This window comes from Gavia stellata, chromosome 1, assembly GCF_030936135.1.
Source record: "Gavia stellata isolate bGavSte3 chromosome 1, bGavSte3.hap2, whole genome shotgun sequence".
In the NCBI taxonomy this organism is placed as follows: domain Eukaryota; kingdom Metazoa; phylum Chordata; class Aves; order Gaviiformes; family Gaviidae; genus Gavia; species Gavia stellata.
In genome coordinates, this window is record NC_082594.1 from 72,216,724 (window position 1) to 72,240,572 (window position 23,849).

The window sequence follows — 23,849 nt, forward strand, 5'->3', positions numbered from 1 at the left end:
GTGAACGGTAGCAATAGTATTTAAGACCGTTTTATTATTCCTTTTTTGTAGGAGATGTATGATGAACAGGAAGAATTTAATAAATCATAATGGAAACTGAACACTGTAATGAGTTTTTTGTATTCTGGGTGAATAGAACAAAATGTGTATGTGTGTTTTGATACGTAGCAGGAGCTACAACATGCATTACTACAAAACTGAGTGACTAGTTTTTTATGCAATTTTTCATTTCTAAGTTAACTGTGTAACTTACATACTTCAGTGAAGCCCATTGGAAAATGTAATCTTCGTGGTAATCTGTAGATGGCCTGTAATGCATCATTGAAATGCCGCTGATGATATTACTAAACATCTAATTGATCAAGCATTTTTCTTCCTATGCAGAAGCTTCAGTATGAGGCGGGGTGGATGGCGGAAACGGGCTGGCGATGGAGATGGCTGGGGAATATGGGTATGTTCAAAACCAAGTGGCTTTTTTTTTTTTTTTTTTAAAGAGGTAAATGGCACTGTGGTTAAAAAGGATTTGCAGTTTTGTTATATATGCTAAAGGTATGCTATAAATTAAGCCCTTTTGCTTCACTTGAAAAAACATAATTAAGTTAAAAAGAAATTTTTAAAATTACCAGGTTTTGAAGCCTTTGTTCACAATCATACACTAAATTGCATTATTAAGTGCAGACCCTTGAATAGCTTTAAATCACCATTTAAAAACTAAACTAAATAATTTTAAAACTATTTATGGTTGTCTCCACCACATTCTATATAGTTGGACAAACAATAACTGAGGCACCTAATTTACATAAATAGTTACGATAATACTGTCTCATCTATATTTAAGAACTGAAAATACATGGAGCATAATGAATATTCTCTACATTGTTTCTTTAGGCAACAAGCCTCCGATTTAGCAGCCAAACTTGCATCATTCCCTTACTTATTTTTTCTTCTGTCTTTTTATTCTATAAGAATTTTTATATAGATAGAAGAAATATGAAATAAATCCTGCCATGTTGGTAACAAGATGCAGTTATCTTGCAGATAAGAATTTAGGGTTGGAGGGTTTGCTATTTTTCATTTGGCAAAAGAATGTCTTTTGTATGTCAACCAAAATCAATCTGAAGGAATGCTGCTTGCCTTTCTAGTCTTATAATTGACCAGTTTCTGTCTGTAAATTTTAGAAAATAAGACTAGCATCATGGGGTTTGTTTTGTTTTAACTTAAAAACTAGGGCGGGTACATGTCGGCAAAAGTTAAGAAATTGGAGGATCAGTTCCGGTCAGATTCAGCCATACAGCACCAGAGGGACGGAAATTCATCAAGTATCTTTAGTGGAGTCGCCATCTATGTCAATGGCTTTACAGGTGAAGCTTTTCTTTTTTTAACAATCTGTACTGGTTTGTTCTCGTGTCTGTTTACCATCCTAAGTGGAGTAAAGAACTGTTAAACACATGAGTTTGCAGCTAAGTAAATACATAACAGTTAACATATATGTTTTGTATAGTACGTTCCTTTATATTTCATTATTAAGATTTTCAATATAAAATCAGATTTAGGTTCTGACTATAAATATTACTTTACTAAATCATTTACATGAATCGTCACTGATACAAATAGGAGTAAATTTTTCCACATTTCCATGGTCGTCTTATTTGAAATGAAATGAAATGTTTTAACTTCCTCCATACTCCTACATCTATTAAGTTTTTAATTTTCCAAACTATTGATTGTTGCATTCGACTTGGAGTGTATGCATTAAATTTATGTTTGGGTGGATATGTTGGGGTTTTCTTGCTCAGAATGGCGTAATGCTTGAGGCAGTGAACCCATTAATAGTGGAAGGAAGAACAAGAGAAGAGCTAAGACATATATATGCATTGTCTGTGATGGACTGATAGCACATATTAACTGGAGTAAGATTTTTAATCTCCCATACTTAACGTTCATATTTCTCCTGGGTTCTGTAAAGCAGCTTAATAACATTTTTGAAACTTCCCAGAAGCCTTTTTCAGGGACCTATGCCAGGAACGTTGTGACTATTACATAACTGATGCATACAGCTTCTATGATACGGAGCAGTGCTGGGTTGAGCACAGGGCTCAAACAGACTGACAAATATTAAGATGGACATGTTAAACTATTACTACATCTGAATCAGTATTTAATACAGGCAGTTTCTTTAGTGAAAATCTAGCATTTGCTTATCCTTCAAGGTGCTAGTTCTTAAATAGAGCCATCTACAAGTTGGTTGTCCAAAAGGCTGGAGTAGGAAAGATAATATTTGGAGAAAATGTGCGCTATTTTTAGTTAGAGGTGTAATCAAGTGTTAGAAGTATTTTGAGAGTTGACAATAGGCCACTGGAAGGAATTGTACCTGTATTCTTTAAAAAAAATTTTCTTCCTTCCTGTATTGATAAACTTTTTTTAGTATCTTGTGCCAGATTTACTATTCAAAACATTTTATTTGCGCAGACCTAAACCTTTTGGTGCCAGCGTAACACCATTGCAAAGGTTTTCCAAAAGCTAAAACTTCTTTTTTTTTTTTGGTTTTTTTTTTTTCCCCCCATCTCTGCTTGCAAAATAAGTACCCTTTTTAACATGATTGAGGGGATAAGAAGAGAGGTTAGTTTTTAAGGTATTCTCTGTTCCCTGTAACAATTCAAGAAAAACCTGGTAAGGAAGAAGTGAGTTAACTGCTTCAGTAAATCAGAAATTGTATAGTAGGAGTTCTGTGCTTTTGCTAAACCCTTCTGATACTAATTCTTTTCAATTACTTCTGGGTATAAACTGCCAAACACTGGTGAAAAGATAAGTGAGTTAATCTAATTTTGTGTTACGTTGATGTAGAGTGTGTTTCAACATAGTTTAGCATTAGATCTACTTGAGCATTTCCACCACCACCATCATACATGTTGTGGAAAGGTCCTCTATAACAAGTAGAATGTTTACGTTTTGAATCAGTCTCTTCAGAAACAGAGTTTTTGACCTTTCTTCAGAAATGCTTTTCTGATTTGTTCTTTAAAGAACTTGTAAGGTTTTTCAGGAGAAAAACAATGGTTTGCACCCTTTCTGATCATGGCATCATATTTCTCAATTAAAGTTGTTTTTCTTACTGTATTTGCTGACACAAAACAAATATTTCTGGTTTTAATTTTATAGATCCCTCAGCTGATGAATTAAGACGGCTAATGATGTTGCATGGAGGCCAATACCATGTGTACTATTCCAGATCAAAAACAACTCACATCATTGCCACAAATCTTCCAAATGCCAAAATAAAAGAATTGAAAGGAGAAAAAGTAGTTCGGCCAGAGTGGATCATGGAAAGGTAAGTTTAGGTCTACTGCTTTTGGAGATTTCTCCTTTTGGAAAAAAAAGAAGAAAAATCTGGAAAAACAGCATTACAGAAGATTGCATTTAAGATTATGGTTTAGTTTCAAATAAATCCGTCCTTGCAACAGCTGAGTAAAAATACCACTGTTACATTGAAGATACGCTTCTTAGTGATTGTTCCTTAAGAAACTTCACTAAGAATGTTCAGAAAGTCTCAGGCATATCAGGAAACTGAACATTATCCTGTTGATTCCATTTAATATCCAATCAATTGACCAGCCTTCAACTCAGTATGTCTAAATAAGTACCAGGTGATTGGTTTTTAACCTCTTCCGTTGTGCATTGCATAAGTTTCATTTCATCTGTAATTGAAGAAGAATGTCAATTGAAAAACTTTTTCATAAAATTGAAATTAATCCATCTAAACATTTATTATGTTGTGACTGTGTAACAACACAAAAACAAAACGAAAAAAAACACCCACAAGTTTTATTCACAAAGAATTTATGTTCTTTGGTTCTCCCATGCACTGGAATATATAAGATCAGCTAAAGTTGTCCTCGGGTCCTTGAAAAAGATGATAGCCAAGCTCAGAGCAGTTAATCTGGCTTGCATCTGTCGTCTTCCATCTGAGGAACCCATGGGAAATACGACTGGCAGGAATATGTTCTGGAAATCATTCTGTCAGTGTCATGCTATCCTGAACTAGCCTCTTTCCTAGTGACCAGCAGAAACAGGCAAGGAACCGTTCTGCATACATACTTGTAAAATCCTATTTGCAGTTCCTATTTTTGGTTTGCTGATTTTCATTCCTTTGGATTCAGCTGTTTCATATCATGTATCTTTAAAGTAAATTTTTTAAACTTTAGTCAGAAATTATAAGTTCCTCAGTTTGAAAAAGACTCTAGGTACATTTTTAGGTACATTTTTAAAACAGTTTTAGGGCCTCACCCATGAGTTTAAGGACTTAGAAAACTGCTAGTTGGTGTGTTTTTATTTGAAAGATGTGGCTGTTTTCACTGATGCCATTAAAGCTCGTTATGATTTTAACCAAGTTGGAAAAATCAATTTGTATACATTCAGTAGACACTTGCTAGAACCTAATGTATGAAATCTCCTAAAATTTTCCTTCTGATGTCTTGTATTCAGGTTCTGCATCTCCTGGCTCTGGAAGGTTGTACTGTAGAATAAGTCAGAAGAACTGAGTGTAGACAGATACATGGGGCTGGGCACAAGGAGACAGGGAACTCACTGACTCAGTAGAACAGGGTTCATGTTAGAATCTGGAAGAAAAGCTAATCTGGAAGAAAAGCTAATTTCACAACAATCCCTCCTTTTTTCCCTTCCTCTCAACAGTATTGGAGAACACTCATTGGTTAAATACTCCATCTCTGTGTATGGAATACCAAATGATGTTCTCCTTAGTAGATCAGTTGGTGAAAATCAGTGCAGTGGATGTAGAGGTTCCAAATTTGTTGAATATTCATGTGCACATCATGTTAGTGCAATATGATGGGGTTGGGTTTTTTCAGTTTGGTTAAGAATCAATCCTAAAATGTTACTGTCACAAATTGCTGGTAAAGCAGTGTTGTTAGATCTTCAGTCTTGTCATCCAAGGTTGTAAAATGAAAAGGCCATTTGTCTGTGGAGCTTTGATTTATTTCTTTGTGTGCACACATTATGATCTGGTCCTAAATTACATGATCACATGCCATTTTTTTTCACTATGGTACCTCCCACATTCTCTTCACAGAAAAGATTGAGTTCAGGTTGCAAATTTCTAATTCAGTGACTTGTTTTTTGCTTCTTGTCTCTGTAACCCGGTTCCTTACTTACTGCATGTGACTCAAATTCTTTACTGATAATGGAATGAATAATTAATTTCTGTCTTTTATTGGTGCTTATCCCTATAGCATCTGTTTGCTTTCCAAAGGTTAATGAACTTATCATGGCACTTACTACAATGGCTATTATTTTCATTTTTTGTTTGAGAGCCACCAAAAAGACATTAAGGTAAAACCAAAAATGTCAATAATTTCGAATATGCCATGTGAACTACGTAAGCTAAGATTTTTCAGAGTTACTTATACAAGGATGGTAAGGCGTATGTTGAAGTTTATTGGTGCATTAAAAGCTTTGCATATTCTGAACTCTGAACATTCTGAACTATGGTCTAAAGTCAGACTCTCATAAACCTGTTGGTAAATGCAAGTAGCTCTAGAATGTTGGTTTAATTAGCATCACGTAGAGGTCCTGTGGTAACAGTAGTTGCAAAATCCAGTATCGCAGAGTAATGTGTGGTTGCTTTAGTGACAAAATCATTCTCTGTGTACTCCCCTTGTTGCGTGTTTTTGCTACCTTTCCATTTCTGCAACAAATGAAGGAAGAGACTTGCAGGCAGACCTCCTTTCTAAATCCTTCTTCCCTTATTTGAAAAGTACTCTATACAATTATGTAGCTTGGCAAGCCTGTTGTGCAGTGTCCAATGGAAGCCGGATTAAGGTGATCTGAGAGCTTGAATTTCAAATTTGAATATTCTTTTAACAAATATTTTTTGAGATTTATAATAAGACCACTTTTCAGAGATTGAGGATAACTAGCCACTAAAACGAGCTACCAGTAGAATTTATGGATTCCTTACTTTGATTTTCAGCTTGAGTGAATGTTTTTCTTAAAGATCTGTGTTAATCTAATACAAATGTGAAGAAAATAGTTTAAAACAATTTCCCCAGAAAAACAAAAAAATTAGTGTGGTACATCGCACTTCATTTGCTTTTTCTGATGAGGATTCAGAATGTAAAATATTTGAATAAATAAAAGCTACCAGTGTTAGTACAGCTTTCAGAAGAGATACCACATTACTTTAACACAGTAACCTTTTTTGCAAACTAGCAAAGCACTGAAGGGGGAGGAGGTGGTTTATAGCTATATCGGAAGCAAATGGAGCAGGTCTGTTGTTGAACGGTAGGGCAACCTCATGACAAAGGATATGGAAAAAGTTGAGGTACTCAATACTGCCTTTTTTTCAGTGTTTAGTGGCAAGGTCAGCTTTCATGCTTTGAAGGCCTGTGTGCCTAGTGGCAGAGTTTGGAGAAAAGAAATGCTGCCAAAAGTATAGGAAGCGTAAATTATAGTTCACTTAAGGAAACGTGACATATACATCTCTACAATACCAGATACAATGCATCCAAGGGAGCTGAAGAAGCTGGCTGATATCAGTGCTACACCACTTTTTGTTGTCTCTGAAAATTCATGGCAATCGGATGAGATTTTCCAGAATACTGGATAAAAGGCAAATGTCACACCTGTCTTCAGGAAGGGAAAGAAGGATCCAGGGAACTGCGCTGTGATCAGCTTCACCACAGTCACTGAAGGCTATGGAAGATACCTTCCTGGAAGCTATATCTAGGGTGGCAAATCATGCCCGGCCAGCCTGGCTGTCTTCTGTGGCGAGAGAGCAGTAGATATAATTTGCTTTGACTGCAGTAGGACTTTTGACACAGTTCCCCATTGCATTCTTTTAATCACATTGAGGAGATACGGGTTGGGTAGCAGGCTGTTACCTGGATGAAGAACTGACTCAACTGTCTTGTTCAGACAGTAGTGGTCAACGGTTCAGAGTCAACCTAGCAAATCGTTACAAGTGGCATTTCTGAAGGGTTGATACTGGGGCAGATGCAGTTTAATGTCTTCATTAACAATATGGACATTGGTGATGCAGTGGAAAGTACCTTCAGCAAGTTTGTGGATGACAGCAAATAGAAGGGAATAGTTGATATACTGGAGAGCAGGGCTGCCCTTTGGAGAGTCTCAACAAACTGGAGGAATGGGATGACAGAAACTTAATTAAATTCAACAAAGTCAAATGCAGAGCCCTGCACATGGAACAGGACTAATTCCGTGCAACCAGACAGGCTATAGACACTCACTGGCTAGGACACACCCTCGTAGCGAAGGACTTGAGGGTCCTGGTTGACCATGGAGCACGAGATGCACAGGGAGAGGGCACAAGAGGGCAATAGTTGTAAGTTGCAGCAAAGAAAAATTTGAGTGTAAGGAAAAGATTTTTCACAGTGAAGAAAGTAAGCAGTGGAACAGGTGCCTAGAGAGGTTGTAGAGTCTCTGCCATTGGAGATACTCAAAATTTGGGTGGACTCAGCACTGGGCAACCTGATCTAACTTTGAACATAACCCTGCTTGGAGCAGTGTTTGGACTAGAGATGTCCAGAAGTCCTTTCCAACCTAATTTTGTTAGTGATTATGAATTCTGTGATCCAAGGAGTATGGAGTGGGGAAAGATGTTGAATGACGCATCTAAATTAGGATTCGTATTGCTGCATCTTAATACAGTCTGAAAAAAACCAAACCAACTGTGTATTGATCTAGTGATCTAGCTACTCCAGTAGCTAAAATCTTAGCACGAGCAAGTTTTTAAATAAATGTGGCTTTTTATCATCTTGAAATAGCAGTAATGATTTTGAAATACTACCTGGGTGGTTATGTACCCAGGTTCAGGTGGTGATATGAGAAACAGTGTAACAGTGTAGTAAAAACTTAGTTGCATCACCACTTTCTGTACAAGAAAGCTTTGGAACTCCACAATGTGTATTTTTAACTCAGTTTGGCAATGTTTAATGTAAATGATGTTCCTTTATGAATGCTATATATTTATGTATCAAACAATATTTAATTGATATATTTTTAGGACTGTTTTTACTATCCCATTCCCATAGAAACCTTACGAGGTCTCTATGTATATGCCTAACTAGTTTTAATTTATCTAATTGGGAAATGCAATATCCCACTATATTCTTCTCTAATGGCAGCAAGAAAGCTCCTAAGGGCTTTTGTTCCACTGTCCAGCTCCCTTGACAGTAGTACAGATTTGAGCTAGTTAAAAAGCACATCTCCAAGAGAAAGCATGCGGGTGTTGAAGAACAGAAAAACAGTATCTGTTACTGAGCTAAATTCTTTTTTAAAATTTGAATCCAATTGTATCCTCTAAACTGAACGCTAATAGTAAGCTTCTTTCGATATGAGAGAGCTTCCTCAGCTGTAAGAAGTTTTAGCATCTCTGTCCGAGTGTTCAGTATGAAGAGTTGTGTATGAAGAAGCAGTGAAGTACAGGCTGGTAAGGCTGTTATCTCTACTACCAGCAACAGGCATTGGGGTGGAGAGATGAAATCATGTGGCGTATTTTTGAGAGGATTCCACTTCAAAGTCCATGACTTCCCTAAGGAATTTAGCAGTTATTGAAGTGTAATTGTAGTTTCAGAGGAAGAAGAAAAAGAAAAGGGAGATACAATGGAACAGATAGGACAGAACTGGAATGATTCTGGTAGATACTTATGGAAGGTCTATTTGGAAATTATTCTTCTGTCTAGCTTTCTTCAGTGAATTTTCTCACAAGAAGGGGTAATTATCCTTTTGGAATGGAAAAAGTAATTCCTCTTTAATAGTGAACCACATCCTAGCTGACCTCCTTGAAATAATACCCAAATTTGCATGGAACACATTCATTTGCATTGTTCCAAGTTAAAGAGCTCAGTCAGCATTGTTCAGTTAGAATAACCTGGACCACTCCCCTTTTTTTTTTTGACTGTGCATTGTTTATTTTGTTTTTGAAATTAAATATCTGGGTTTTGTGTGTGTCAATTGGAGAAGATAAATGGATGTAGACAACTGACCAACACAGCTGTGCAAATATCTTTTGTATTACCAGTCACCACATCACAAATTACTTTTCGGTTCAATCCAGTTAGTAGTGGGAAAGGGGTTGTGGAAGGGACTGCAAGTACATACAGCAGAACAGCAAAAGGTGATGACCAAAGTAGTAGTTTATTGTCCGTGGGGTATTTTTTAGCATAGAAGGTTGGGGGGTTTTTAAAATGTCTTAAGTAGTAACCTGTTCCTTTTTTTTGTTTCAGCATTAAAGCTGGACGTCTCCTCTCGCACATTCCATATCAGCTTTATACCAAGCAGTCAAGCGTACAAAAAGGTCTCAACTTTAATAGCATATGCAAACCTGAAGATGCAATGCCAGGTCCAAGCAATATAGCTAAAGATCTCAACAGGGTGTAAGTGTTTCTGATCTTGTAATGCAGATACTAATTATTCACCCATAATGGGTTTACATTTATAACTATATAGCATTTTAAAAATTCATTTCAACTTTATAAGAGGGAAGCTCTGGGGCACTGAAATTTAAAAATAAGGTATAGCTATATAAATAGTTGAGGACAGAACTACAGTTACCTTGACTCCAAGCCTCGCCTCTGGCCTTTGGTCCATGCTTTACTTGATAACGTGACCTAGGAGTCCTAGGATGTAACATATCTGTATGGAAGCAACAGGCATAAATTAAAGGATTCTGACTAGTGACACTGAAAAGTAGGTCTTTATTTCAAAATCAAAAAGCTGGTATGATTTGATTACTTTTGCTAAAGGTGCCTAGGAACAAATGTAAATGCATACTAGTTGTTAAGTTCTTTCTTTAGCTTCTTTTAAAAAAAAAAAAGTCATAGCATACCTTATGTATGCTAACATGAAGGTTTAAGTCATGCTTGAGAGAGAAGATGGATTAAAAAATCTAATTACAATATAAAAATTATCCTGAAAGACCTTGAGAAGGGAATAGAACAGAAAGCACCAGCGAAAGTCTTAGCTGGCAAAGGAATTGGAATTTGGAAAGAAACCTTCCACTTGAAGGACTGTTCTGTAGATAAGAGTGTTCCTGCATCTTTTTCAGAAGAACATGTTTGTTGTTTAGCGGCAAGAATCATAAACTTATAGAATGGTTGAGGTTGGAAGAGACCTCTGGAGGTCATCTGCTCCAACGCTACTGCTCAAACAGGGCCAAGGATACTGTACAAGATACTATATTTTCTGATCTGTATTCTTCCACAGTCTGATGATTTGTTTAAAATCCAGCTCTGCATAATGCTGAGAAGACTTTACCACATGAGTGGGATTTGTCTGTTTTTAGGAAAAATAAAACCAGTGCCACAAAATGAATGTCCTAAGCAGTATTTCTTACCCATATTTTAAACAATGAGTGATACAATTACCATCACCTCTTATTAATGCATTGCTAATGTTTTTTAAATGAGAAGAATATTCAGACTTCTGAAAATACCAATCTGGTCTGAAAAGCATGAGTTTAAAAGCCTGCCCTATCCACTGATACTAAATATGTACCTTTGGATATACTACTTTCAGCCATGCAACTCCTCAAAAATACTGGTTTTAATATAATCTAGGATTGTGATAACCTTAGCTAAATTGTTGTCACAGTTAATTGGCTTTCTGGTTTCACTGGTATACCGGATAGCTAATTATTTCCCACCTTTTTTTTTGTGCACTTAAATTGGAGCTTTGGGAGTTGGGAGGGATGTTTTGGTTTTTTTTTCAGCAGATCAAGAGTATGCACAACTCTTGAAGGCTTTGGTTTTAATTCCACCTAGGGTTTATTACAAAGTTAATTTTTTGAATGAAAGCTTTGCCTCTGCACCCTCAGAGTAAATGTAAATTGTGAGTGCACTTGTGGCAGAATACTTTGCTTTATATGCTTAAAAGATGCAAAGCAGTTTGTTTGGGTCTTTGTCAAAAGCTAAGAATATGTTTGATTTATAGAGCTTGAACAGATTTTTCCTTGAGAGAAGATAAAATAAATCTAAGACATTCATCTAAAATAATTTTCTAAAAAATGTAAGTTTTCTATGTATACTTTCTTTTTTTCTTTTTCTTTTTTGTTTGTTTGTAACTAGATAAGGAAAATCACATCTCTTGATAAAAAGGTAACTCCTTCTGATGGTTTGCATATTCGTGCACCATTCGTGCTGTCCACGGTAGTACAGTTCTGTTAACAAATAAATAATTATTGTAATTCAATTGGAGGCTGCTGGTCAAATTAAAGGCCTTGGAAATAGCTTTTCTAATGTGAGCATTATTTTGGTCACTCCTGTGTAAACTCGTGGTAGCGCTGTGTTAATAATACACCAAATCTGTGACATCTTTTGTACAGCAATACAGTATTTTGTGACATTGAGAGGACATGGCTCAGAGTTTGAGATAATTGTCCTGAGAATGTAAAAACTACTCAAGTATATACTGATAACAATTAGGAAGATAAATAACACTTGAAATGACCTGTAAATGTGCCCTTTTTTGTAAAAGATATGGTATTAAATAATAATATCTGTTTCAGAAATCATATTAAAAAGTGTGAGATGGAAAATGAGATCACACCCAATGGAATAAGTAACTGGAATGAAGAAGAGGAAGAAGAAAATGATGATTTTGGATTTACAGAGCTGGAGCAGATCCTTCCTGGACGGAAACAAAATGGGATTCAGTCTCACAAAGACAGCACTGCCATTTTTAACGGACACACACACACTTCTACCAGTGCCTTAAAGACACAGGATTGCTTGGTGCCCGCTGGCAACAGTGTTGCAAGTAGGTTCTCTCCAGGCCCTGTGCAGGAGGAGGAGAAGACTGAAAAAGGCATGGTTGACTTTAGAGACTGCACAACGCAGCAGTTGCAGCAAAGCAACAAAAATACAGACTTTTCGTGGAATCCGCGTAGGACTACGAGTAATTCATCCTCATCTTCATCTTTGCACAGTAATGCTAAAATAAATGGTGCTCACCACTCCAATGTTCAGGGGCCTTCAAGCACAAAAAGCACTTCTGTACCTACTCCTAGCAAAGCAGCTTCCCTACCTGTGTCCAAACCTTCGGATTGTAGTTTTATTTCTGACTTTTATTCACGTTCAAGACTGCATCATATATCAACATGGAAGTGTGAATTGACAGAGTTTGTCAACAGCCTGCAGAGAAAAAACAGCGGTGTCTTTCCAGGAAGGGAAAAATTAAAAAAATGGAAAGCAGGCAGGTCTGCAGTTAAAACTGACACAGGTAGATACTTGTTTAAGAAGGTTTATGTTGAGAAGGTGCCTTATATCTTTGTACATTAAATGTCTAACTGAGACTAAGTAGGTTAGTATTCAATATGCACATTAGAGTCAGGCTATCTGGAAAAGCTTGGTGACTTTGATGCACTGAAAACTAAAGGATCCAACTGCTTTTGGTTTTGTTTGTTTGGGTTTTTTTAACTTAAACTGTGACTTAATGTGATACTCCGGTCTATATTCAGTTCCTCCTTGTAGAAATAATATTCCTGACTTTACCAAGACACATGGATTGATCAAGGGGAAAAAATACTATATATAACTAAATACCCAAGTTTGTAGTTTTTGTGTGAAAATCTAAAGGGGAAAAACAGAAGGAAAAAACCTTGCTGCTTGCAATTCAGTGGGAAAATTTAAAACATGAGTAACATTAGGAAGTGAACTGAAATCTAGATTTTTTTTTTGTTAGTAAGAGTTTTATACACCTCTGGGTCAGTTTAAATGGGTAGCAGTGTCATATGAGACTTCTGAACCTGGCTTGTGACAGAAGAGAAATGTTTTATGTCATTACATCAAGGGCCAGAGTGAAAAAAAATGTGTAATTCACGAGAGGCAAAGTGTTACAAGTATAGATAAAGTATTTTGCATCTTTAGAATCTCTCATTTACAGTCTTATTCAGATAGCTCTGTACCATTAAAGAGATTCTGACTCTGTTGTGCTGTAAAAATATTCACTTGTAACCATATGAAAATATGCTTGATGATAAATTACCTCATCCTAAAAAATTATTGTTAGATAAATAAATTAACTGAATCTGTGTTTTTGCTAGAACACCCCAGTTATAAACATGTTAGCTTACGAACTACCTTAATGTGTATTTTTTCCCTCAAAATATGGTATAAGTTAGTATATTTTTATTTTCTCTTTGATTTGGCCTAGAGTATTCAAATAGTTAATGACTGTTTCAGTTGACAAGTAGCAGCTTCTTAAGCATTAACTTGATCACTTGATTTGTAAATACGCCCTTTATAGACAGTCCTTATTTTTCAAAGAATGAGTTCAAATGGTAAATTATTAAAAACAGGAAAACATTTTTCTGATTACTCAGTAATTAACTCAGATGTGAAGTGGAACAATTCACTTGATGTATTGAAGTGTTTTTTCACTGTTACACTTTATGCATTGTTCAAATTAAGGTATTTTTCTGTGTGTGTTAGATGTAGCCTCCTCTGGTAGGTCAGCAACATAGACATGCAGACTTCAACTTCTAGAATACTTGACACAAGGATTTCTAGTGCTTTAGGCATGTAAGTTTTTCAGTTTGGAGCCGTCTTGTTCATCTTTGCTGAATGTTTGCATGAGTGTAGGTACAGCAATGACAAAATCCAATTGCATGGGAGGTTTAAAACTAATTTGGGTATGTTTCATGAAGAATTAATCGTAGCTCTTAGTGCAGCTAGACTTTCTTTTTATCTTTTGGAACAGTCTTCTGATTGATGAACAAAAAGCAGTAAAGTTCTCTGTTCCAGATTCAGTGTTAACGTAGCGAAATTAAGATCCAGTTCCCACAACATGTATTAATCTCCTTGGGTTGGGGGAACTTGTTAGGTAGAAGGTGTTAACTATGAGAAAATAAAATAGAAACTTTCAGCTGATGCATTGTTTAGGCTGTTTGTCTACTGCTTATGTTTACATTTCTCTGAGAATTTTGTAGATGTAAATATCTTTTTGGTGAGAAGAAACAAAAATCTTCATAATTTAAGGTGGTAAAAACTTGGTAATAGTCCTTGATGACTACTGTGAGTAGTACCAAAGTGTGTAAATTAGGGTTCAAGTTTTCTATTGGTGTATCTTCATACTAGGTAATGTGTCTGTTGCGAGCTCAGCCAAGCCGCAGAGCTGTATAATGCACGTGGATATGGATTGCTTCTTTGTGTCTGTGGCTATCCGAAATAGACCAGATCTCAAAGGTCAGTATTTAATTCTACATGTTACAGTTCACCCTGTTAAGCCTTTAAAAACAAAACCGAACTTGCACACTTACAAAACGAACTTTGCATGTTAATCTTTTTTTCTGGCATCTTTGTTAGTCAGACCATGCAACTTTCATGTTCCTGCTTTCATGTTCCTCACAATCCAAAAGCAAGTGGAAGAGAGAACTGGAATTGTTCTTGCTGTCTCCTTTCAGTATCTAAAGTAAGAAGAGAGAAGTAAAATACGGAGTAACCATTCTCTATAACATTGCACGTATCTTACTGAGATTCAAATCTACAATACGAGAAGTCAGAGAGCAAATTCTAGTTGTACTAAAAGTGGGTTTTGGTCACTCCCTCTAAAAAATAAAAAAGGATATCTTAATAATTTTCCTGAAGTAACATAAGGAGCTTTGTTTAACTAGAAAAGTGGGAAGGTCAAGGCTCAGAATTAATTGCTTCTTTGCCTGATGCATCTTTTTCAAGGGAAATTTGCTTCTCCTTCCCTTTTCTATCTAAGCTCTTACACATGAAGTATTACAAGACCTGGAGGATGAAGAATTCCATTGGCGTTGTCCAAGTTGTGTGATCATCCTTAGGGCATAGGAAGAGTTAGTGGAGCTCCTTAGCAAGTTTTGGTGCCTTTTTTTTTTTTTTTTTTACAAGTGTACCATTCAGAAATGGAGATGCTAGTTGTTCTGTGCAAACATTGAACTTTGGTGATGCACAAGTCTGAAGACTTGGTGCAGTGGTGACCACCTGACACTCAGCTATCGTAGACTTTGGGAAAGAAGAGTAAGCTCAGTTCCTTTGCTGTCTTCTGTCCAAAGGCAGGAGCAACTGTATCAAAGATAATCGTGGTATGTTTGGGTCTTTAAAACTTTATTTCCTGCCAAGTTTCAAATTCCGTTACTGGAATATAAAGAACGTGCGACTTCTCTGCAATAATTTTTTTCTGTTCAATGGAAGCATGTCAGAACTTTCAGTGCATAAATTAGCTTCCTGTAGAAGAATTATGGAGGTGTTGATATAACTAAAAAGTCAAAAGTTTACTAAAGATTTGCTTTTGTACAGTTAATTAAACAAGTGGAACTGAGTGTGTTGGTATGTGTATATGCTTCTAGTTTACTTAAGCTAATAAACATGATAAAGTATTTAAAATCAGTACAGTGTTTGCTGTGTCTTAAACTAATGAATCATTAGGTTGTTGGGGAAGTTTCACAGCTTTCATTTATACTTGTTATTAAAGACAAACTAGTATGGCTAGATTTTCCCTCTTGTAAAAGCTTTTCTTCTTTACATGCGACTGCAATTAAGACAGCAAATTCATAGTCACAATGCAAAGTCACTTTCATAGCTGTTTCCTCCTTAATGCTGTAAGAGTGTATAGGCTTGAAAGAAATTATAAAAAAATAAAGCAGACATCTTTATGATCTTACCCTAGTTGTACTATTATTAAAGTGTAAGCTATTACAGGTGTTGACTTATAAGTACATGCATTCTTCTCCACAGGAAAACCAGTAGCTGTTACTAGTAACAGAGGTGCAGGAAAGGCACCACTGCGCCCTGGTGCAAACCCCCAGCTTGAACAGCAATATTACCAGACTAAGCTACTGAATGGCAAAGCAGGTACAGATGAGTCTGTTTGTCTGTATGTTTTTAACTTTTGTTATTGAAGACTTTTTTCTTAAAGTTATTAATAAAGTACACAGTGGATAAATTTTGTTTTTTTCATGCAGGGGATTTCAGAAAAGAAGTGTCTTTGGACAACATGGTGCTCTGTGGCCTCAGTAATAACATGCCACTGTGACTTCTTGTTAGTTAGCTTTGCTTAGTATAGGTGAATTATTTTAGAGTAATTTTAGGTTTTACACACTTTCCTTGAGGTTGAGTGTAAGATACAATGTTAAGCAATTATTTAAAATAAGAAGCAAATACAGATTGTCCAGGATCACTTCGTTCTGAGTAAGTCTAATATAGAGTAGAAGGTACAAAGTAAATTTTAAAAGGCTACTAAATTTTTTTTTACTGTAAAAGTAGAAATGATGGCACACGGCCAGTGAGAAATTGTTTGAAGTTGGCTTTTGAATTGCATGTGTACAATATCTGTGTACAATGAGTTAATTTGGGTGGTCCTTAGAGCATTTAGGTTTCTGGAAAATCTGTGTGACTTCCATGAGTTCTGTCTCTCCAGTACTTTGTTACCTGAAAACCAGGGCATCTGTTGTAGTTCGAGAATTCCTTACTTGCCTGCAGTAATTTAGAAATTTGTTACTTTCTGTGTCCTCAAGTAGTAGTATACTAATGTAAACAAAACATACTTTTATTAACAAGTTTTAATATTATTATACTGCCTGGACTGCATTTAGTATGAGAAAGTATATTGCTAAACATTGGCAACTTCTTCCTCTTTTTTTCTCCAACAGTCTGCTTAATCAGCTTGAAACTTAGTTTTTACTACAAGTTTGGTAAAAAGTGCACATACAAGGGGCAGTAGCTATTTAATTTCAGTTTAGATTTGAAAGTTGAGTTTCTCCTTTGCCCCTTGTATATGCACTTTTTACCAGCGCAAGTACTATTGTTATAAAGTTTACACCTCGGTGAGTTATTTTGTTGATACAGGAGGTGGAAAAAGACATGTTCTTCCATGGTTGTTTCTGAAATGTTAGTACTTCAAAAAAAAAAAACAAACCTAATAAATTCTGCCAATTTTCGAAAACATTTGGAAACAAGGTAATACAGGAAGTGATGCCATTTTGTTCGTCTTCTTGCTGTAGTTTAAGACTGAGGTAGAATATATGTTTGTGGAACCCATTGGCCTTTAACTTTTTAAGGACTTTTCAGGATGCTCCAGACTTAGCTTCTGCTGTGTTGTTTGCAATGCCATGTATAAGTGTCACAAAGATAGCTGTGATTTTTACGGAGTTGGATTTTCTGTAGTATAACTTGTGTGTGAACTATTTAGTGGTAGTTCATTTTTGTACAGTGACTTCATAACTTTTATTAGGACCTTACACTGGATAAGGGTGTGACTTTATACAATCAAGTGATGTTTGGAGAGTGAGGCAGTTAAATTACATAAGTTTAGCTGATATCTAGCATGTTCTTTGTGATTCACAAGTTCAGTAGTATCTCTTCTACTATATTTATTGCTTAAGGGTACAGCAGATTTCAGCCTCATTGTGTAACAAACTCGGTTTCTTACCATAGCAGCTTTTTCTGGATACCCACACATTCATTTCTTTAACTTCAGCATCCAGTCTCACTGGTTTGCATACAGGCAGGCAGCTAGCTCTTTCTTTCTTGATACTTAGTCTGATTGTGCAACCTATTGGTTTGGTAAAAGGATTTTTTCCTAACACTCTTTTTATAGTCTTTTATCTCATTAGCTGTAGTTCATAATATTTTTTAGTCTCTTTATTAATTTTTATCTCCATGTACAATGTTTTTATCAACAAAAAATACAACCTGTTGTTTCTGCTTGCATTCTTTTAAGTACATAGCTTGTCTTCCTTTTGGGGAAAAGAAATTACAGTTAGTTATGGTCTTAGATGAAAAGATGGAATTGCAGGTTAGGCTTTTCTAACATCTTAGAAAGTGTATGTGAAACACATCACAACATGTGTTTAATTGTGCCATGCCAGAGGTGAATACGGCCCAATAGGCACATGTATCACATGGAAAAGTACTTTTTCTAAAATACCAAAATACAGAATGCTAAATTAATGCTGTTAAACACACACAATTCTGTTTGGGGACATGTTATCGAAACAAAAAGGTAGTTGGGACCAACTTTGAACATGAGCATATTTTTACATCCATGCTTCAACATGGAACCCACTTCATTTTTTGATGCTTCATGCTTTCCAGGCTGTTCTCTGATTTTGCCCTCTCCAGGTCTTGCTTATTAGAAAAAAAATTTCAAGTTAAAAAAAACCAAGCAAAACAAAAAATAAACAAAACCAAACCCTTATGAATCACTTTTGTCCAAATACTGGATTCTGCTGCTTCAGCTACTTCTTTTTTTGCAAATTATTTCTTTAGTGATACTGGTTCCTGCCGTTGATCTGCATTGCTAGACAAATACCTAGTGTCAATAGAATCTTGAATCTTTTATGAAATATTTTCTTTTTCTTGTTTGAATTCATCCAAAAATTTATAGCTTTTAAATTTAAAAACTTGCTATCATTCTCACCCTAAATCTCCAAACTGGAGATAGACTTCTCTACATACATGCCATCTTTAACATTCATGTTCTAAACATAGAAGATTAACATATGTTAATCAGGATTCATAGTTTGGGGTCTCTTTTCCATGGCCAGGATGCCCAAGATGTGAATGTTTTCTAGGCTTCCTTTCCCTCAACCCTAGTATCTCCCTTTTTTCATTCTAAAGAGCAGCAGATTTTAACCATCGTACTAGTCACAGATTTATTCTCAGCGATTTCTTTTTCACAGACTTGGGTCCTGGCCTCTGATTTCTCCATCCGTTGCTCCACATTCACCATGTGCCTGTCTAGTTTCCCAGCTTTTGATGAGAGGTTCTCTACCTTGCCTTCCATTGAGGACAATGTGTTCTGCATTGCCCTGAATTTCACATGAAGTGACTCCATCAGCTCATGGGGGGATCTGCTCTGCTGCGATGTGGAAAAAGTCGACGAGTCCAGTGAAGATAGACAAGATGACAGCATCATCTCAGGCCAGGGCACAGGAAGGCATGGACTAAAGAAATTGTTCTTGTCATTCTTATCTTTATTTGGGGCATAATTTTGCTCTAATTTTCAGTTGCAGACATCTTAGGTAACTTACTGAGCTCATCATACATTAAAATATTTAAGACATAAAAAAGTACACAAATTTAGCAGAAATTCTGAATAAAAGCAGTTTTTCACATGAGTCAGGCTCTACCCCTGCTGTCTCCACTCCCTCATTACAACACATTCTCTGGTCTGAAAACTACTCATATGTGCACATAGCACCATTTTTCCTTTCAGTCAAATTGTCAGTGTGTAAGTTGTTAGTACCGTGAAATATAATTAGGCATTGTGGCACTCTAAAGGAAACTCTCTGTTTATTATATTAAAAGGGGTATGGTATTAAATAGACTGTAGTAATGACAAAGAACTAGTAACATACATACTGGATTTCATTTTAAGTAAAGAGAAGCTTTTTGTCTGTATGGTATCTTGTTTTGATTCTGATGGAGACTATGGGGGGGCATAGTAGTTTTTGCATCTAGCCATTTTTTCAGGCTGTTCTATATTTAGAGTATAGGCATGTATCTTTCTGTTTGGGTTTTCACAGTATGTAAACCTTGAAAAGAATAGAAAATGCTGTACTTGATTCCAGTATTCAGTGTCATGGAATTCTGTTCTAGTACTTAGTATGCAGTGGGCCTGGAAGACTCTTCAAAATTTATCTAAGAGCATGCAGTGAAGTTTTATAGAATTAGGGAAGGTTTGTCTCATTTTCAGTCTGGGGTTGCAGTATTTATAATTGTATCATTTTGATCCAAGATAAATTTATGGTGATATTTGAAAGAAATTGACATATCCTAATAAGAGAATTATTAGGAAGTAACAGCAGAAGTTTTGTCAATTAATATCCCCATAAGAGTGTTAAGGAAAATGTAAGTTTCTAGCTAATGTTTTTTAATTTGAGCTAATTAGCATGCTGGTTATTTAATTTTTTAAAAGTCACTTTGTGGTATCTAGATTATTAGAAAAATAGTTTTAAGTAAGAGGTTGTAAGTATGATAAAAAGTGGGCTTGTATTCTGAATTTAATTTCTGTGTTCTTGTGGTAGTTGTGCTTTTTGTAAAAAGGAATGTAGCTAAGTGTCTACTTGTTCAGCCAAGCATTTGGTAAATTTTTGAGTGTCTTGTATTTCTTTACAGGATATGATTGTAGCTGTTAGCCTCAAATATTTGATCATTTTTATTGTCATTAAAGCTAACTGAGATCAGTCTTATTTTACAGTATGGTGTATGTAGTCACCAACAAGCTGCTGTCTAGTAATTTGAGGGAAAATAGAAACAGAATTTTTCTATAGCTTAATATTCTTCTCAGTGATACTTACAGACCTATCTGCAGAGAGAGATTACTGGGGGGGGGGGGGTGTCTGCTTTTTTTTTCTGGATCATGATATGAATCAATATAGTATTAAGAACCTCTTCATCAACAGGTAGCAATATAGAAATTGTATAAAATAAAATCCGTATTTTTTATTTTATTCACACTCATTCTTCTGAACTCTTAAGAAAAATAACATAAACCAAATACAAATATTATTTTCCAAGCAGAAATTAGAGTACCTGATAAGGTGGAGTCATCCGTTTGGGAGCATCCGGATTCCACACATGTGAATGGAGCTGACTTCGATCTCACTGTTCTGTCCATGGCTGAAATAGCTTCTTGTAGTTATGAAGCCAGGTAGGTAAAAGTTACCTGTCAGGTTGCTTGAAAATCTCATACAGATGGGCATAAAACGTCCAAAATGAGCAGTTGTTAAGTCCATTTCTTTAAATTTATCTAGAGAGGTGGGGTTTTTTTTGTTTTCAAAAGTTGTAGTTACACAGGTTGTTAGAATTTAGCACAAGGTCTTCCCTATGGATGTTGCTGCTTTTTAAACACTGCTTAATAGCTCTCAACCTAACCTACATGTTGCTTGAAACAAAGCCTATTAAGGAAAACCTTATGCCATTCACTGTGATATTGTTGATTTCATAATGTTATCTTCACTTATTTGTATCAAAATTGCATTCTTTTATGGCATTAAGAACACTTTGTTACTGAAGGTTTTAGTTAAAATCAGACAGTAAGTGTGGTTACTAAACTTAAAACCATTTCTTGCACAGATTATGTTGAACATCCCCAATAACATAGCTTATAAATGTTTAGAATATGAAACAACTTGTTATAAGCACAGTGTTGGAAATAGTATTTTCTTTCCTGATGGAAATAATACTCCAGAAATTATGCATTCGTTGGAACCTTTCTCAAGCATGCTAGGATAGGCAGGCTTATATTTGTATCTCAAAAAGCTGGAGTTTATTTATTACGGGAGCATAATTTTGTAAGCTTGCACAGTGGAATGTAAGATCCAGTTACCTTAATCACTGTAGTATATGCATGGTTTTAATTTGAAGCAGAAGATAGCAAGTAGTGCTTTCTGGAGACTTTGTCTTAAGTATGTTCCCAAAGGCAGGCTGTCCATGCTGCATGCCTGAATATTATACAGCTAATTCAAATACTCTATTTGCAGTTGTTTTTCTTACCTATTAAATTCCTAGCAGTTGGACTAAATTTCTTTTTATTGATAATTCATTCTTGTGGGAAAAGGCAAATAACTTCATTTGGAAATAATCCATGTCAATTTGTGGAAAAGTTGGTACTGTCTTTATTTGGGGTTTTTTTATTATTTAATTTTAGGCAAGTCGGCATAAAGAATGGAATGTTTTTTGGCCAAGCTAAAAAGTTGTGTCCAAACATTCAAGCAGTTTCGTATGATTTTGATGCGTACAAAGAAGTTGCACGGACAGTATATGAAATATTAGCAAGGTAACATGTGCTGTTTGTTTACATGATCTTTAATGGTAAGGTTATCAAGCATATTTTATTTACCCCTGCTGAATGCCGTTATTTGATTCAGTATTTTCATCTCCATGTTAATATTCAGCTTCAATAAAGCCATTCCTATTTGAGATCTTCCTTTTGTAGTATTTTTGTTATTTTGAGCACTGTGCTTCTTCTGAGCATTCTTTTATCTTGAAGCCAAATCCCGTAAACAGTCAATATCTGAGTTCCAAAGGAGTCATTGTTAAATTTTGTACTGATTACACTATGAGATACAGATCCTTGCTTAGTAGTAAGATTCTTCCAAGAGTTTTTTGAGTAACTTAAGAATGCGTTATTAGAGTAACATCTATTAGAAACTACTTTGTGGTTTAAAATGCACTTGAACAAAACTGAAAATTTGTTATTGTCAATGAAAAATAAGTATTCAACTACTTCTCCAGCTGTTCCTTTAAAATCATGATGCATGTTGAAATTAGTCCTACATTAGTAATGTTACTGTAATTTGCTGGTTTAGCATTTTTAATATGTAAGTGATGTGTGATATAAGCAGGGAAATGCCACCACAAAAGGAAGACTTTATTTGCTACATATTTGTTTTAACAGATGGTGAGCTGTTGCTGGTGTTTCACCTCCTTTACTTTGTGTTGATAGCTATACTCATAACATCGAAGCAGTCAGTTGTGATGAAGCACTAGTAGATATCACTGAAATCCTTACAGAGACCAGATTGACTCCTGATGAACTTGCAAATGCTATACGCACCGAAATCAAAGCCCAAACTAAATGCACTGCTTCTGTTGGGATGGGTAAGTACCTTATTTCGTTTCTCTTTACAAGCAGTGCCTGTTACTGTTAGGTGTATCAAAGCTATGTAAGATTGCTAAAACTCTAAGCTTTGTGTGATATGGAATATATTGCCATTTACATTAAATTAGTGTAAATAAAAATGCAAGAAAATCTTCGTAAGTGGAAAGTTTTAAGCAAAAATTTATAAAACTGCTATCACTTCTCCTTTGTTATCTGAACAGTATGCTAAAATTCCATCCGTATGATATTCTTACATTAATTTCTGTGAAATGCAGCTGTATTTTTCCAGCAAATAGAAAAATGAGTACAGATTCTGTTCCTTATTGGAGACAGCAGTAAGAGTTTACTGGGTGGCATGATTTAGCATAATTATTAGAAGGTAATGAAAGCAAAGATTTGTGTGATTTGTAGTAGGTATTGTGTATGAAATCACACCTCTGAAAAGACTTCCTTGATTTCTTTTCACTTGGCCCCTTCCTTTCTCCTTTATTTTTGTCCCCAATTAATACTAGAGTTGAGTATCTGTAAATAAATATATTGAGTGTATATCAGTGTATGAAATCCACTTGTGAGACAAGCTGGAATTCATTACTGTAAGCAGAATTCTTCTTTATTTCTTATGATATCGTAGTACAGAGACTGTAATTCCCTGGGTTCCTGTTTGTGTCTTGTTTTGACTTGAAACACATTTGTAATCTCTTTTATATGCTTATTTAGTGTGTTTGGTTTTTCTGTAGAAAGAGCGGAATTAGTTTTTAAAGCATTATTTTCTAATGTGATATCATAATTCTCTTACTGATTGAAAGAAGCAAATACCTATGAGCAATTGTTTTTTTTCCTAATAATCAATTTGTGTGAGATACTGGAAAAAAATTTTGGTATCCTTTCTAGAAATTCATGTGCTAGGTACATGACAAGGACTTTGTCTCTTCACTCATAATTCATTGTTAAGTAAATAAATCAGAGGAAACAATTGTACTTGTACTATTACATGAATGTAGAGACCTTATTTCAAAAACATGGTCTGCCAGAAACATACATCTTGTGTAAGTGATTTATATGGTGCCCAATGGGAAAGTTGTACCAATATCATAAAGTGTAAGTTTGAGTAGATACTGTTACACTGTTGAGATCTCTCAACACTGTTGTCTGATTAGAGATAAATTAAAGGACATGCTTATGCCAGTTGAATAAATCTGATTTTTACCCTAGAGATTTTAGTGGTCAAACTAAACTGATTTAAACGATGC

At 35.5% G+C, this 23,849-nt stretch overlaps 1 protein-coding gene across 2 annotated transcripts in view; it reads left to right on the plus strand.

The window, feature by feature from the left end:
* The first annotated feature begins 394 nt into the window (after positions 1-394).
* The window catches only part of REV1 (REV1 DNA directed polymerase), a 46,553-nt gene continuing 23,098 nt past the window's right edge, over positions 395-23,849 (plus strand). The window contains exons 1-10 of one of the 2 annotated variants that reach the window (XM_009809284.2): positions 395-451; positions 1,229-1,361; positions 3,157-3,325; positions 9,258-9,407; positions 11,537-12,249; positions 14,106-14,213; positions 15,729-15,845; positions 20,514-20,646; positions 21,646-21,774; positions 22,444-22,598. In XM_009809284.2, coding sequence (XP_009807586.2) covers positions 395-451; positions 1,229-1,361; positions 3,157-3,325; positions 9,258-9,407; positions 11,537-12,249; positions 14,106-14,213; positions 15,729-15,845; positions 20,514-20,646; positions 21,646-21,774; positions 22,444-22,598 — 1,864 coding nt within the window. The remainder of the gene's footprint in view (positions 452-1,228; positions 1,362-3,156; positions 3,326-9,257; positions 9,408-11,536; positions 12,250-14,105; positions 14,214-15,728; positions 15,846-20,513; positions 20,647-21,645; positions 21,775-22,443; positions 22,599-23,849) is intronic. The other variant, XM_009809285.2, reaches the window with a different exon arrangement.